Consider the following 13,610-nt stretch of genomic DNA (forward strand, 5'->3'; position numbering starts at 1 on the left):
TTTTCGCAGGATGCGACAGCGTGCTCACGCTCATGCAGCTGCTTGAAATGGTTAACAAGTTTTTCATTAGTATAAAACTTTCTCCCGCAAACACGACAAAGATGAGGCTCATTACGTTTGATCACACCCTTATTCTCCAAACTATACAACAATTGCCTCTCTTTCCGACTCTCCCGAACAACATGAGGGACATGGCTAAAAGTGTGGCTATTCGCATAAGCCACCATATGGCGAACAACCCCGAAGGAAGCTGCAGCTATTCTGAGCTTATTGGCAACTTCATAGGGGGGAATTGAATTGGGTGGTTTGTTATCCAAATCCCAGAAAAACCCTACTCTACATAGCTTCTCAGAATGACAGTGTCTCAAAGCACCATATGATTCTTTGCGTGTGGCTTCTATTGTGTAGAAGATTCTACGGAATTTGAGGATTGAAACCATAAATAACTAATAGGTTTTATGTTGTTCTACAAATCAAACAGCCTGAAAAGAAAACTGAATCTAATCAAAAAGACATATTAATGAACAACAGAGTGAAGGGAGGTCCTCGCCTGCAACGGTGGTTTTGGCAGAGAGAGGGGACTGAAGAAGGGCCGTCAATGGCGGGTGCGAAGGGCGGAACGGAGCCGGTAACGGGCTGCTCCTTCCAATATTGAGAATGAGAGAAAACCCTAAACGAAGAGAGTGAGTGAAAGGAAGTGAGAAATTTGGAGTAAGAAACGAACCTCCGCATTTCACGATTAACAACGGAGAATTGCAGTGTTGCGCTCAGTTCAGCATTTATTGTACTTCACTTCCGACTGAGAGATCCCTTTAATGCAGAAGATGTTGTTAATCAAACAGCGAGACTTCGGGTTCTTCACTTCCGACTGAGAAAGTCTCGTTAATCTTTGAGGTGGAAAAAAAGAGAATTTCGTAATGCATGATGGATATTTTTGTACCATTATGCACAATTATTTAAATGTTATTAGATTTTATTTCTTGATGTATTTATTTTTGAATAAACGTTCAAATATTTTGGAGATGTATTTTCGGAATAATTTCAAATATTTAATATAATAAACTCAAAAGTTATTTACATTTGAATTATATTGGAGTTGCATATTTGTGGATATTTCAGAGATACATATTCGAAATGTATCATAACAAATATTTAATGTTATAAGTTATTTATCTATGTTCAGATGAAGTATAACGTGCGATCGAAAATAAAAATAAAAATAAAAATTGATGTACATAATAATTGTTAGAAATTTCTGAAGGATTAAAGGGGTCCAGGCTTGAATCGTGAACGCAACACTTTCCTTATAGTATTTCAAACACTCTCGATTGTCTTAGAGTTCTTATGCAGGAATACCCAGGATAATTCAGCCTTATCGAGTTTGCGCAAGACCGGCAAAAACCCGAATGCAGCGAAGAGCGTCTGGAATTATTTAGAAGGTTTTCGGATTTTGTTTGTTGTATTCTGAATCCGGATTTATGCTTTTATAGGCCATGTTGATATTGTTTCACAAAGTAGCGACCCTTGGTGAAGCAATGTCTTTTTCCAATAATCATAATGGTTGGCCTGCAGCATGTTTCACCAACAGTTGCATGGTTTCACCTTTGCAACATCTCATGAAGAGTTACAATCTCCGAATTCAAAATTCAAAATTCAAAATTCATGAAGAGTTATCTCATGCATTTATTAACATTAACTCACTTCCACCATTTGTCATTTTGGAACACACTTGTATTTAATAAATTACAACAATCCCCCACTTGTTCTAATAATGACAAATCCAATTCCAGAATATAGAAAGCAAAAAGTGTTAATACAGTTAGGTATCTTTCGATTTAAACTTAACCTTAGTAAAGACAACGCAAAGCCTAATCGGAACGTTAGGTAGCTATGCTTTGAACCATTATCCCATGTGATCAGATCGACGTTGGTATACACACACTTTTAGAGGTTCTTCGCCTACATATCTCGCCTAGCACTATTTATGGCCATGTGCTTTTCCTGTTTTCATGAATTTTTCATGAGAGAAACTCCAACTCTCACCTTAAGACGGCACCATCTTGAAGTTCATATAGGTGAAGTTCAATTCGTATCTATTTCTTGAGATGCGTATCCTCCTTGATATAGAACTTCATTAAGAGTTTCCTTGAAAACCCAACCCTCAGTTTGTAATCGTCAACATTATCGCGGAATGTTGCATAACCTTCCGAATCAACGACTTCTTGTTACCCATTGAATCTTAAATTAAAATGTGTTAACTTCAGATTGGGTTGCTATCATTGTCGGAACCCTTATTCAAGGAGTTTTAATCCCATACCTTTTGAGGTAGTCTTTACTAAATCTCTGGCCAGTGGTTTAGTAAATGGATCAGCCAAATTATAGCTTGTTTGTATATATGTTAGTGAAATGATCCCATCCTTTATCATTTTTCTCACGAGAGAGTGTCTAAGACCTATGTGTCTAGACTTTCCATTGTACATTTCACTAAACGCTCTAGCCAGGGTGGCTTGACTATCACAATGTATCAATACTTTTGAAACATTGTCTTTAGCTAACGGAACCTCCAATAAGAGGTCCCTCAACCATTCTGCTTCTTGTCCAGCAGACGCAAGAGCCACAAACTCTGATTCCATGGTTGAGAGAGTAATGCATGTTTGTTTCTTGCTTTTCCAAGAAATAGCACCTCCCGTTAATGTGAGTATCCACCCAGTTGTAGATTTATAATCTCCAACACTTGATATCCAACTTGAGTTGGTATATCCTTCTAGTACGGCAGGAAACTTACCATAATGAAGGCCAATATTTTTGGTCTTTAACAAATATCCGAAAATCCTAGTTATGGCCTTCCAATGTTCATCATTTGGATTGCTAGTAAATCTACTCATCTTACTAACTGCAAAAGCTATGTCAGGTCTGGTGCATTGCATTAAGTACATTAGACATCCAATTGCACTTGCATATTCCAATTGTGCCACGGTTCTCCCATTGTTCTTTTGAAGTTTGACACTAGGATCGAATGGAGTGTTTACTTCTTTAAAGTTTAGGTGTTTGAACTTTTCCAACATTTTCTCAATATAATGTGTTTGATTAAGTTCATAACCCCCACTATTTCGTTTTACTTTGATCCCTAGTATAGTGTCAACTAGTCCAAGATCTTTCATCTTGAATGTGGAAGTCAAAAATTTCTTTGTTTCTAATATTCCATTTATTTCATTGTTGATAATCAACATGTCATCAACATATAGACATAGAAATATCACAACACTTCCGCGCACCTTTGTGTACAAGCATTTGTCACAAGAGTTTGGAACAAACCCATTTGAAATTATGGCGGTGTCAAATTTTTGATGCCATTGTTTTGGTGCTTGTTTTAAACCGTATAAAGACTTAACAAGTTTGCATACCTTTTGTTCATTTCCAGGAAGCATGAAACCTTCTGGTTGCTCCATGTAGATCTCCTCATCGAGATCTCCGTTTAAGAATGTTGTTTTAACATCCATTTGATGAACAATAAGGTTATTCAAGGAAGCTAGTGCAAACAGGATTCTAATTGTCGTAGTTTTTGCTACCGGTGCATATGTGTCAAAATAATCGACACCTTCCTTTTATCTAAATCATTTTGCTACTAGTCTAGCCTTGTAGGTGTTTAATATACCGTTACTATGATACTTTTTTCTAAACATCCACTTGCATCCAATGGGTCTTGATCCCTTCGGAAGATCAACTAGTTCCCAAGTATGATTTGACATAATTGAATCCATTTCATCTTGGATAGCATCTTTCCAAAAGAAGCGTCCCTAGAAGCCACTGATTCCTTATATGTTTTAGGATCATCTTCTACTTGAAGAATAATAGGAATTTCATGAACATCATTCTTGCTATTTCCTTCAACTAAATAAAGAGAAATGAGTTGGGAATTGATTTCATCTGGTCCTAGATCCTTAGTTTTTCGTGCCCTTTTGCTTCTCCTTGGTTCTGATTGTGTTTCAACAATTCGTGTCGAATCTTTGTCACGAGATTCTTCAATTGTGGGATTTTCAGGTCCCTTATCCTTTGTGATGATATTTTCAAAGAATTTCACATCATTCAACAATTACATTAGACTCTATATTTAGAAGTATGTATGCTTTGCTATTTGGTGCATATCCTATGAAGGCACATCTGATTCCTCGAGGACCCAATTTTGTCCTATGTGCTTGAATATTTGTTTATCTTGCTTGCATATTCCAAAGGATGGGAGCTACTTGGATCATCAATATGATCTCAAGAAGGGAACTCCATTTGTGGTCTTACTTTTTATCCCCTACCTCTTGTATGATTAGGATCTTAGCCATTCTTCTTCTTCCCTCCACTCTAACCCAAGCCAAAACTTTTGTGCAAACATTTAACATTTGTTTTCAAACATTAGAAACCTAAGCTTTATGCTTTTGATTTTCAAATTTCCTTTTCATAATACTTATTTTGAATTGAATTCTTAAATCAACTTTGACCATATTTTCTACATACTTTTCATTGGTAAATATAACCCATTCAAATTCCTTTTTGTGGTTTCAATGACCACTTTCTTAATCAAAAAATTTCATAACCTTTAGCTATTAGTTTTGAGTTATCCTTGAGGTAGATGTAATACTCACCTATATCCTTAGTGATGGACAATGAGTCTTCCATGCTTATTATAGGGTTAACCCCTCACTAGCATGTTGAAGTTATCCTCACATGGTGGATTTGTGGTTTTAGGTTGAGTTTTCTCCCTTGGATAACAAAAGACCTTAAGGCTTTTGGACCAATCAATTCACCAACTCATTTCTTAGATTTTTTATCCCGAACTACGAGGTTTTGATCCTAATCTTTTTTAGATGGTACGTAGGCAATGGGTTTATCCATCCAAACACAAAATGTAAATAACTTGTATATTCTTTTCTCATCTCTTCAATCATGTTTGCACAAATAAATTTTCACAAAATACCAACCTTACAACCAATGTGAAAAGGGCTCCCTAGGAGTACCTAGGATGTTTTGGGTGCTTAAAACCTTCCCATTGCATAACCAACCCCCTTACCCAGATCTCTGACATTTTTATTAGTTTTTGATTCGATAAAACTTCTCGGTTTTTGTTCGCTTTCTAACATTTTCTTTGGATAAATAGAAGTGAGGTGGCGACTCGACTTGTATGGTTCACCTTAGATTTAGTCAATATCTCTAATGGTAACGAATACCCCGCTACACACCCGCACCAACCACCCATACGCATCCTCTCCCTTGAATATTGGAATCTCCAATCGCCTCCTTCCTCCAAAAATTCCACCTCTCTGGTTATTGTTATGATAATGGTGTCGTGGTCGCGATTCCCCTTATTCTGAGCTAAAAGTGCTTCCCTCGTTGTCGTCGTCTCGCCGGTCCTCACGCCCTTTACGTGTGTGACGCCATGTTTGTTGTTCTTGAATGAGTTGACGTATCTGATCAACGGTGACTTGAGGTCGTGACTGTTGATCTAAAACGAGTTGATGAATCTGTTCCATGGACGCTTCCATGTTACCCATCCACTGTTCTATTAGTTCAACATGATTTCCCCTAACGCTTCTCGTAATGACCATCCACAGGAAAAACGAAACCAAGGCTCTAGATACCAAATTGTTAAGATCAAATCAGTAGTCTAGCAACAAGAGAAATGGAACAGGGACACAAATAAGTCAAATGATGAATATTATTGATGAAATAAGGCTAGAGTTCATATGGGATCTAGCAGAATACAATAAACTAGCATGAAAATGGAAAGAAAAGATGAAGAAAAAGGGTCAAGCTCTTCGAGAGGCCTTATCTCTCCTATGAAAACTAGCGTCCAAACGGGCACTCCGTGCCCGTTTGTCCGTTTTTTTTATTGCGCTAACACGTGAAAATATTAATTGTTTCTCTTTTTATAAGTTTGATTTTAATATAAACTATTTATTTGATGAAACATATATAGTTGTATAGAAGAAAAAAAAATTGTTTGCAATGTAATATTTTTTGTATTAAATTTTGTTTGAATTGAGAAAACCGCATTCTGACGTGACGTTATTCAACCGCATTGGAATACGGTATTATGAAAAAAGAAAATAGGTGACACCAAAATTAAGTTTTGTCTTTATATATTGTTATAGATTGTTCAAAACCATAAGAAGATTTAGATAAAATAAGAAAAAAATGTTTTCCACAGTTTATTAAGCAAATAAACATAAACTTTAAAAGAGAGAATTAAGTGACATTGTTGCTTAATAGGAAGGTCAACCATATAATCAAAATCAGAACTCTCTCTCTCTCTCTCTCTCTCTCCCTCTCCCTCCCTCCCTCCCTCCCTCTCTCTCTCTCCCTCTCTCTCTCTCTCTCTCTCTCTCTCTCTCTCTCTCTCTCTCTCTCTCTCTCTCTCTCTCTCTCTCTCTCTCTCTCTCTCTCTCTCTCTCTCTCTCTCTCTCTCTCTCTCTCTCCACCCAAATATCAACTTTGTGATGATAATACACACACTCACTCCCCATTTCTCCCTACTTCTACTACTGCAATGGTTCTTAAAAAAAAAAAGAAATGAAAACATGCAACATGCTTAAAGTAAAATTACAAATTGGATTTTAGGATTTCAAACAACCACATATTCATAATCGTTTCCTTTCTCCATTCATGATATCGAACCAGATTTGCAACACATGAAAGAAAATAGAGATGATAAAGAAGAGAGACATATATATATATATATATATATATATATATATATATATATATATATATATATATATATATATATATATATATATATATATATATATATATATATATATATATATATATATATATATATATATATATATATATATATATATATATATATATATATATATATATATATATATATATATATATATATATATATATATATATAAGCTATCTTTATTTGATGCCTTGCTCCTCATCTTGATATTGCTTGATTCTAAATTCCAAGGGGAATTTGGGTTTCTATATGACATTCTTGTCTATTTGATTGCAGCCCATTGGTCAGATCTTTTTAACTCTTAACTTTAAAATTTTGTGCTTAGGATTAGTCTCTTCAGCTTCTCCCTATTTCTTTAATTTCAAAATATTTCCCCGTTTTAAAAATCTTCTTTTCTTGTGTTTGTTTTCCAAACATTAGACCATATTGCAAACTAGAAACTTTAGCCTTATGTCATTGCATTTTCAAACTCATTTTCTTAAACAAATTTGTAAATAAACTTAACTATACTTGACTTAAAGTTTTCAAAAGATAAAAAGAACTAACACTCTTTCAAACCATTTTAGGCCATTTGTGCTATATATATATATATATATATATATATATATATTATATATATATATATATATATATATATATATATATTATATATATATATATATATATATATATATAGACAGTTGCTTATCATTACTTCCATATAAAATTCTAAATTAATACGAATAAGAAAATAAAATAACGATGGTTTCCAATTACAATTTTGTTAAGCATAAATCATGGTTATAAAAATTTAATGTATTATCTATTACACAAGTGAGATTCTAATTTTGTAAGTAGAATGAATAAATAAATCAATTTAAAGTGTAATTAGGAAAAGAAAATCATATCCAATATAAATTTATATTTTTATGATAATGGAGAAAAGCAAAATAAACTTATCTTTATGTTTGTGTTTTTCAATTATTTTAAATTTTTTATGTGAAGTTTTAAAAAAAAAAAAATTTAAGAGCAACTATATATGCTCATATCTTGCAACAATGAGGTGATTAAGTTATGAAAAAAATTGTCATTATCGTTACTAAAAGAAACTATTGTCAATTTTAAAAATGTGGTGAGAGGTTATTAAAATAAACTATATTGGAAGTAAAAAAACAGCATATTAGAAAGTTACATAGAAAATCAAAAGTAAGATAGAAATATAATAGAATGAAAAAAGTTCAACAAAAAAAATAGTATGTTTATTGAGAAAAAGATGAAATTAAAAAAGAAAAATAGAAGAGGATTTTTAACTTGTCATCCTTCAACAGATAATGGAAGTTATAGATATTATATTTTTTTTTGTGGGAGATGGAAGTTAGTTTATCAATTGGTAACAAACAAAAGATACTAATCACTCAAGTTATTTATAAAAAAGATAAAGGGTAATTTTGGAACAAAAATAGACCACTCCAAAAACTTGTATCCTCTTTATATATAGTTATAGAAATGGAAGTTATAGATAATTATATATTTTTTTTGTGGGAGATGGAAGTTAGTTTATCAATTGGTAACCAACAAAAGATACTAATCACTCAAGTTATTTATAAAAAAGATAAAGGGTAATTTTGGAACAAAAATAGGCCACTCCAAAAACTTGTATCCCCTTTATATATAGTTATAGATGAGACTCAAATCATGCATACTGACAAAGGAACATTCTCTCTGCATATATTCCCTCACATCTGGATTTCTCTCTCTTCCTGCCACCTGGCACCTCTCCCATGTGCTGCTAACAGAATTAGTTTTGAGTGGGAGTAACATAATTCCTCATCTCTCTCTTCTTACGTGTCTTCCTATACACCTTGTCATATCTATCAAGTTCTCAACTCTAGACATTCAAAAAATATTCTAGAAAATATTACAATCTTAAGAAATATCTATACACTCCAAATACTACAAGAATTTTCTATATACATTATCCAAAATAAAATAAATCCAAAATAACTAAACCCAAAAATCAAATAATAAGGTTAGACCCAAATCAAGTTTAATATTTCAACAGAAAGAAGTTTCATGAAATCGTCCATATGATGAAAACGAACATCGAACATATAGAGGATTTTGAGTAAAGGAAGATAAACAGAACAATCAAACAAAGTGTCTAGATGTATTTTGATTAATGTCATGGTGACAAGTGTTTTGAAGCTGAAAACGGTAGGCGCCAAAGGAACATATAACAAGTATAGATAGAGATGACGGATGCCACATTTTTTAGCTATTTCAATCCAATTGTCGAAAGTGAAACGGTCAGTCTCAGCATCCCATTGTTCATAACAACAATTGAAAATAAAATATTTGAGAGGAAGGTGCTGAGAGTGTGGGGAGAACATAAATGTGTTCACGAATCTAAGCAAGTGAATCATGTTCTCTGCGTTGTTGACGATTCCATCGTCAATGCGTAAGACTGAGAGTGAGTGGCATATAGAGATCCAATTCTTGGAAAGAAGCATGGTTTTGAAAGCATGTTTGGTTGGGAGAAAAGAGATAATATGAGATAGTATCTCTTCTGGTAAGTCATTGATGGACAACTTTGATTGCAACCTTTCTATGCTCTTACTATTTTCGATTGTGGCAAGAGGCAGTTGGGAGAGTAGGTTTTCCATTGACTAGCTTCCCAAACAAAGAGAAATCAAATAAGGAGAGAAAAACAAATTCTTAAATAACAAAATACAATCCTAGGTGGTCTAAGAATACTATTTTAAAAATAACTTACCGACTTAAAACTGTAAATAGATTTTGTTTATGAAGTTTTACATGGTGGTGTTATGATATTCTTTGCAAAGGAATCATAAAATTGATTGAACAAAATTTGTTTTCTCCATCTCATTTACATATGAAATTCTATATTTACTATGATAGCAATTCAAGTTCTTTTCAGAATACCACTTAAGTTGGTTCCTTATCATTTTAGAACCACAAAAAAGACATTTAATGAACATTGCACATTGATTCGAAACACGGGATCATCACCCTTACCAAATTCGAAACAAGGTGAACAATGACTCCAAATACCCTACCAGTTTAGGACTTCTACATTCAAGTCTATTATGGTGCAACAATATTTCATGTCAAAGCATCATCATCAGCATGATTTGTTCGACTATGTAATAGTTGTGTATCGTAATGCAATGTTTTCAGAACTATTTTATTTTATTTCATTTCAGATCTTTCTGAACCAGCCCATTTTTCATTAGAAAAATATAAATATTAACAGAATACTACTAAACTCAAAGTATTCATAACTGAAGCTGTAAAAGAGAGCTCTTACATTTTCCTTCGAAAACATGCATCCACTTCATCCTTGCGGGACACCCTTTAAGTTCTCCAAACATTACTTTTGCTTCAGAAGCTGCATTCCATCCAGAGATAACCAACTTCTCAGATACTTTATCAAAAGGCGAAATGTTCCATAGCATTTGATGCTGCTCCACTGCATTTCATGATCCTCTCCAGTCCCAATGTATGTCAAAGATCCCTAAACTTTATTATGTTTATATGATAATCTCAGACTCGATCATATGCTAAAATTAGGGGTGTTCAAAAATTTGGTTAACTGATCCAAATATCTAATCTGAATTGAATTGAACCATAAAAAACTTAAACCATTTAAATGGTTAATAAATTGAATTATTTATTTTAACCAATTCAATTAATCTAATTGAATTTAAAAACCAGTTTAAACTCTTATAAACTCTTTCCACAATTTTATATAAAATATAAATACTATTATTTCACAAATTCAATAAACTTAATAAATCATTATATTAAAATAATAAATATTTTAATTATAATTTTTTAATATTTTTTAGTTAGTTACTATTATCATAATATTTTCATTTTCACATTAGTGTTCTTCCCCAAATATGAAATATGAACCCTAAATCATCTTCTCTCCAATTCAAACTCAACATCAATTTCAATTTCACCTTCTATTTGTTTTGAATCGATTTCGATTTCAATTGATTTCAAATTTCACTCGATTTCATTTTCGATATGTTCCATTTTCACTGGGTTTCGATTTAACTCGGTTTCGATTTAACTCGGTTTCAATTTAACTCGGTTTCGATTTCACCAGATTTCACCTTCTCTACTCGGATCTTGCTCGTAGAAACTCTTGTCTCGACTCTTTTTGAGGTAAACCTGTTATTTTCTGCTCTCAATTTCACTTTGAATTGAAATAATATCCGAAAATTGCTTTTAGTCTTGATAGGATTTTATTTGAATTTTATTCTACTGGTTGATTTGTGTTCTCCTGAAAATGATGGTTTGGTTCCAGTAATTTTAGTCTGGATAGGAACTTGCTTTTTATACAGTGTATTAACTCTGTATGTTTATTCATTTCTTGGCTATGAGATTAGGGTTTGTATGTTAAATCTAATTTTATTGCTCTAAAATTTCATCTCATTTATTGTATTGTGATCTTATTACCAAGACTGTTGCTTTTTTTTTGTTTGTTCAAGTTAGATTTGCATCAATTTGATATTGAATTGTTGGCTATTAGAAGTTAGAAAGTTAGTTAGAAAGGTAATTGATTGCGGTAATGTCTGTATCCGCATTGGGCTGCAATTGCAGTGTGATCCTAAATCACACTAAAAACCTAATGCCGCAACGGCCGCATCATATCACCGCAACGACCGCATCAGTCTGCATCAGTCTGATCAGGCCGCAACAAATTATGCATTGCTTGTGCGTTTTGATTTTTTTGGACCCAGGCATTAAACTCTCTAGTATTATTGACCCAATCCCTGATGCCTAACAGAATCTGAGAGTGGCTTATCAGATGGATAACAATGGTGATTGGAACCTTGACTGGTTGAGTAGAGAATTGCCTCAGAACATCTTGGATATGAGAGGAAAAAAGTGAATCAATGGTTGAGATTAGAGCACGATAGAACATGAGATGAATCAATTTCATTATTTTTTAGTTAATTGGGTTTTCAGCCGTGTCTTCCGTTAACTAGTTGTTTCTTCAAAACACAAACAAAAACACATAATTGTTCATTAGAAATAGTCTTCATTGCATTTGCACACCAGAGATGCACATTAATAGTTTTATTTGGTTCATGTTAAATCCAACAAGACATGAATGCTTTCACATGCTCATAGTAAGAAAAAATAACTAGTCAATGAGATTTCTATACAACACAGCAAAAATGGAAAGCAAGAGAAAGGTAACATCTATGCGTCAAATCATATGTCCACCGGTGAAGTGACATATCCCATATCTCCTCTAGCATAAGCCTTAATGTCTTCTAGTTTAATTCGCAGCGGAAATTCTCAATAACATCATCGTATCCGGATATTCCTTTCAAACCAGGATGTACGCAGCATACTTCGTCCCTTTTCGCCCACATGGCTTGCATGCCTGCAAGATCACCATCCCTGAATGCATTATAAAACTTGCTGTTTAATCCCAATACTTCTATTTTGCTATCTTTTTGAAGGCTTTTTAGAGTATCCCTTATTTCTGCTGCTCTGGTATAATTCTCCTCAGCAATTGCCTTCTGCAGCTCCTCCACTAAAGTGTGTTCATCTAATGCAATGTTCTCGCTACTCAACGCGCTCTCCGAGTCTTCACTTTTTACTCCCTGTCGTGTCCCTGATCAAATAGAATTGAACAAGATTGTTTACAATGTCAATCAATCAAAATCGTTAAATCATATGAAACGTGGATTGTGACTGGTTTCCAGCAAAATCAAGACAGTAGAAAGAAATGGCCAACAATCTGTATGTGACGAACTGAAACATTATCCAAAAAGTAATCGCTATATGAATCAAAAGGGTTCAAGAAAAGGACACTTACTGAATGTTCTCATTTGTAACTTGAGACATTGATTAGGCAAAAGACACGGTTGGTTTCCTCTTTCAAAACTTTTCCCGAAAACCAACCTATTTTGATCTGAGGGCTCTGCATTTTTTGTGACATGTAATTTATACAGTGGCTTCCTACTTCCTTTTATGTATTTTTGGTTAGTGAATAGACTTTATTTCAAAAATTTAACTATTCTATTGGTTTTACTTTATCTTCTTGAGAATGAAAATGCTACCTTTATTCAGAACCATGATGTTGTGCAGTATGTAAGAATATAAGTGAATAACAATTTATCTTATGGCTTTTGCAACTAGCTTCTCCTTATAGATCGGACGGATGCTTAAAACTTTTCAACAAAATTCTAGTAACTTCGATATGGATGGTCATGACAGTGTTATGGACTTTGAGACAGAAGAACATATTGGTTCTACACCTCCAGTTTCTAATAATGCTGGTTTGTTGCCTCAAAAGCGTAAAAATCGGTCAGAATCATGGAATCATTTTACACCGATGCCGTCGAACACAGAAATGTCAAAGTTAGCAAAATGCAAGCATTGTGGCTCCTTAATCAAGTATAATGGTGGAACAAGCGCTATGCTAGCTCATTTGAGAAGATGTAGTGATAATCCAGACAATGCGGTGAATGTGACGATGCATGAACCATCTTCAAGCTCAATGGAAAATAGGGAAGCGGTTGTTAATTCATCTCCTTCGGCTCCCAAATTTGACCAAGAAGTTAGCCGAATGGACTTGACAAAAATGTTTGTAGCCATGGAACTTCCGTTTCAAAAGGTAGAGCATCCATATTTACATAGGTTCATTTATGGCTTACAACCAAAATTTAAGTTCCCGTCACGCAATACACTAGCACGTGATATTTTGAAGAATTGGGACGTGGAGAAAGCGAAGATGAAGACTATTTTGTCACAAAATTGTCGCCGAGTTTGTATCACTACAGACACATGGACATCTACCCAAGACTCTAATTACATGTGTCTTACAGGGCATTACATTGATAAC

At 33.8% G+C, this 13,610-nt stretch overlaps 2 protein-coding genes across 2 annotated transcripts; one reads left to right on the forward strand and one right to left on the reverse strand.

Annotated features, from left to right (window-relative positions):
• Positions 1 to 11,757: 11,757 nt before the first annotated feature.
• On the reverse strand, positions 11,758 to 12,841 carry LOC127129837 (uncharacterized). Its single transcript, XM_051058956.1, has 3 exons — positions 12,798 to 12,841; positions 12,582 to 12,760; positions 11,758 to 12,377 (listed from the first exon to the last, which is right to left on the reverse strand). The coding sequence occupies exons 1-3, from the start codon at positions 12,839 to 12,841 to the stop codon at positions 12,031 to 12,033; spliced, it is 570 nt and encodes a 189-aa protein (XP_050914913.1). The 3' UTR covers positions 11,758 to 12,030.
• A 124-nt stretch (positions 12,842 to 12,965) lies between these two features.
• On the forward strand, positions 12,966 to 13,606 carry LOC127129838 (uncharacterized). Its single transcript, XM_051058957.1, has 2 exons — positions 12,966 to 13,405; positions 13,594 to 13,606. The coding sequence occupies exons 1-2, from the start codon at positions 12,966 to 12,968 to the stop codon at positions 13,604 to 13,606; spliced, it is 453 nt and encodes a 150-aa protein (XP_050914914.1).
• Positions 13,607 to 13,610: the final 4 nt, after the last annotated feature.

This window comes from Lathyrus oleraceus, chromosome 3, assembly GCF_024323335.1.
Source record: "Lathyrus oleraceus cultivar Zhongwan6 chromosome 3, CAAS_Psat_ZW6_1.0, whole genome shotgun sequence".
Classification (NCBI taxonomy): Eukaryota; Viridiplantae; Streptophyta; class Magnoliopsida; order Fabales; family Fabaceae; genus Lathyrus; species Lathyrus oleraceus.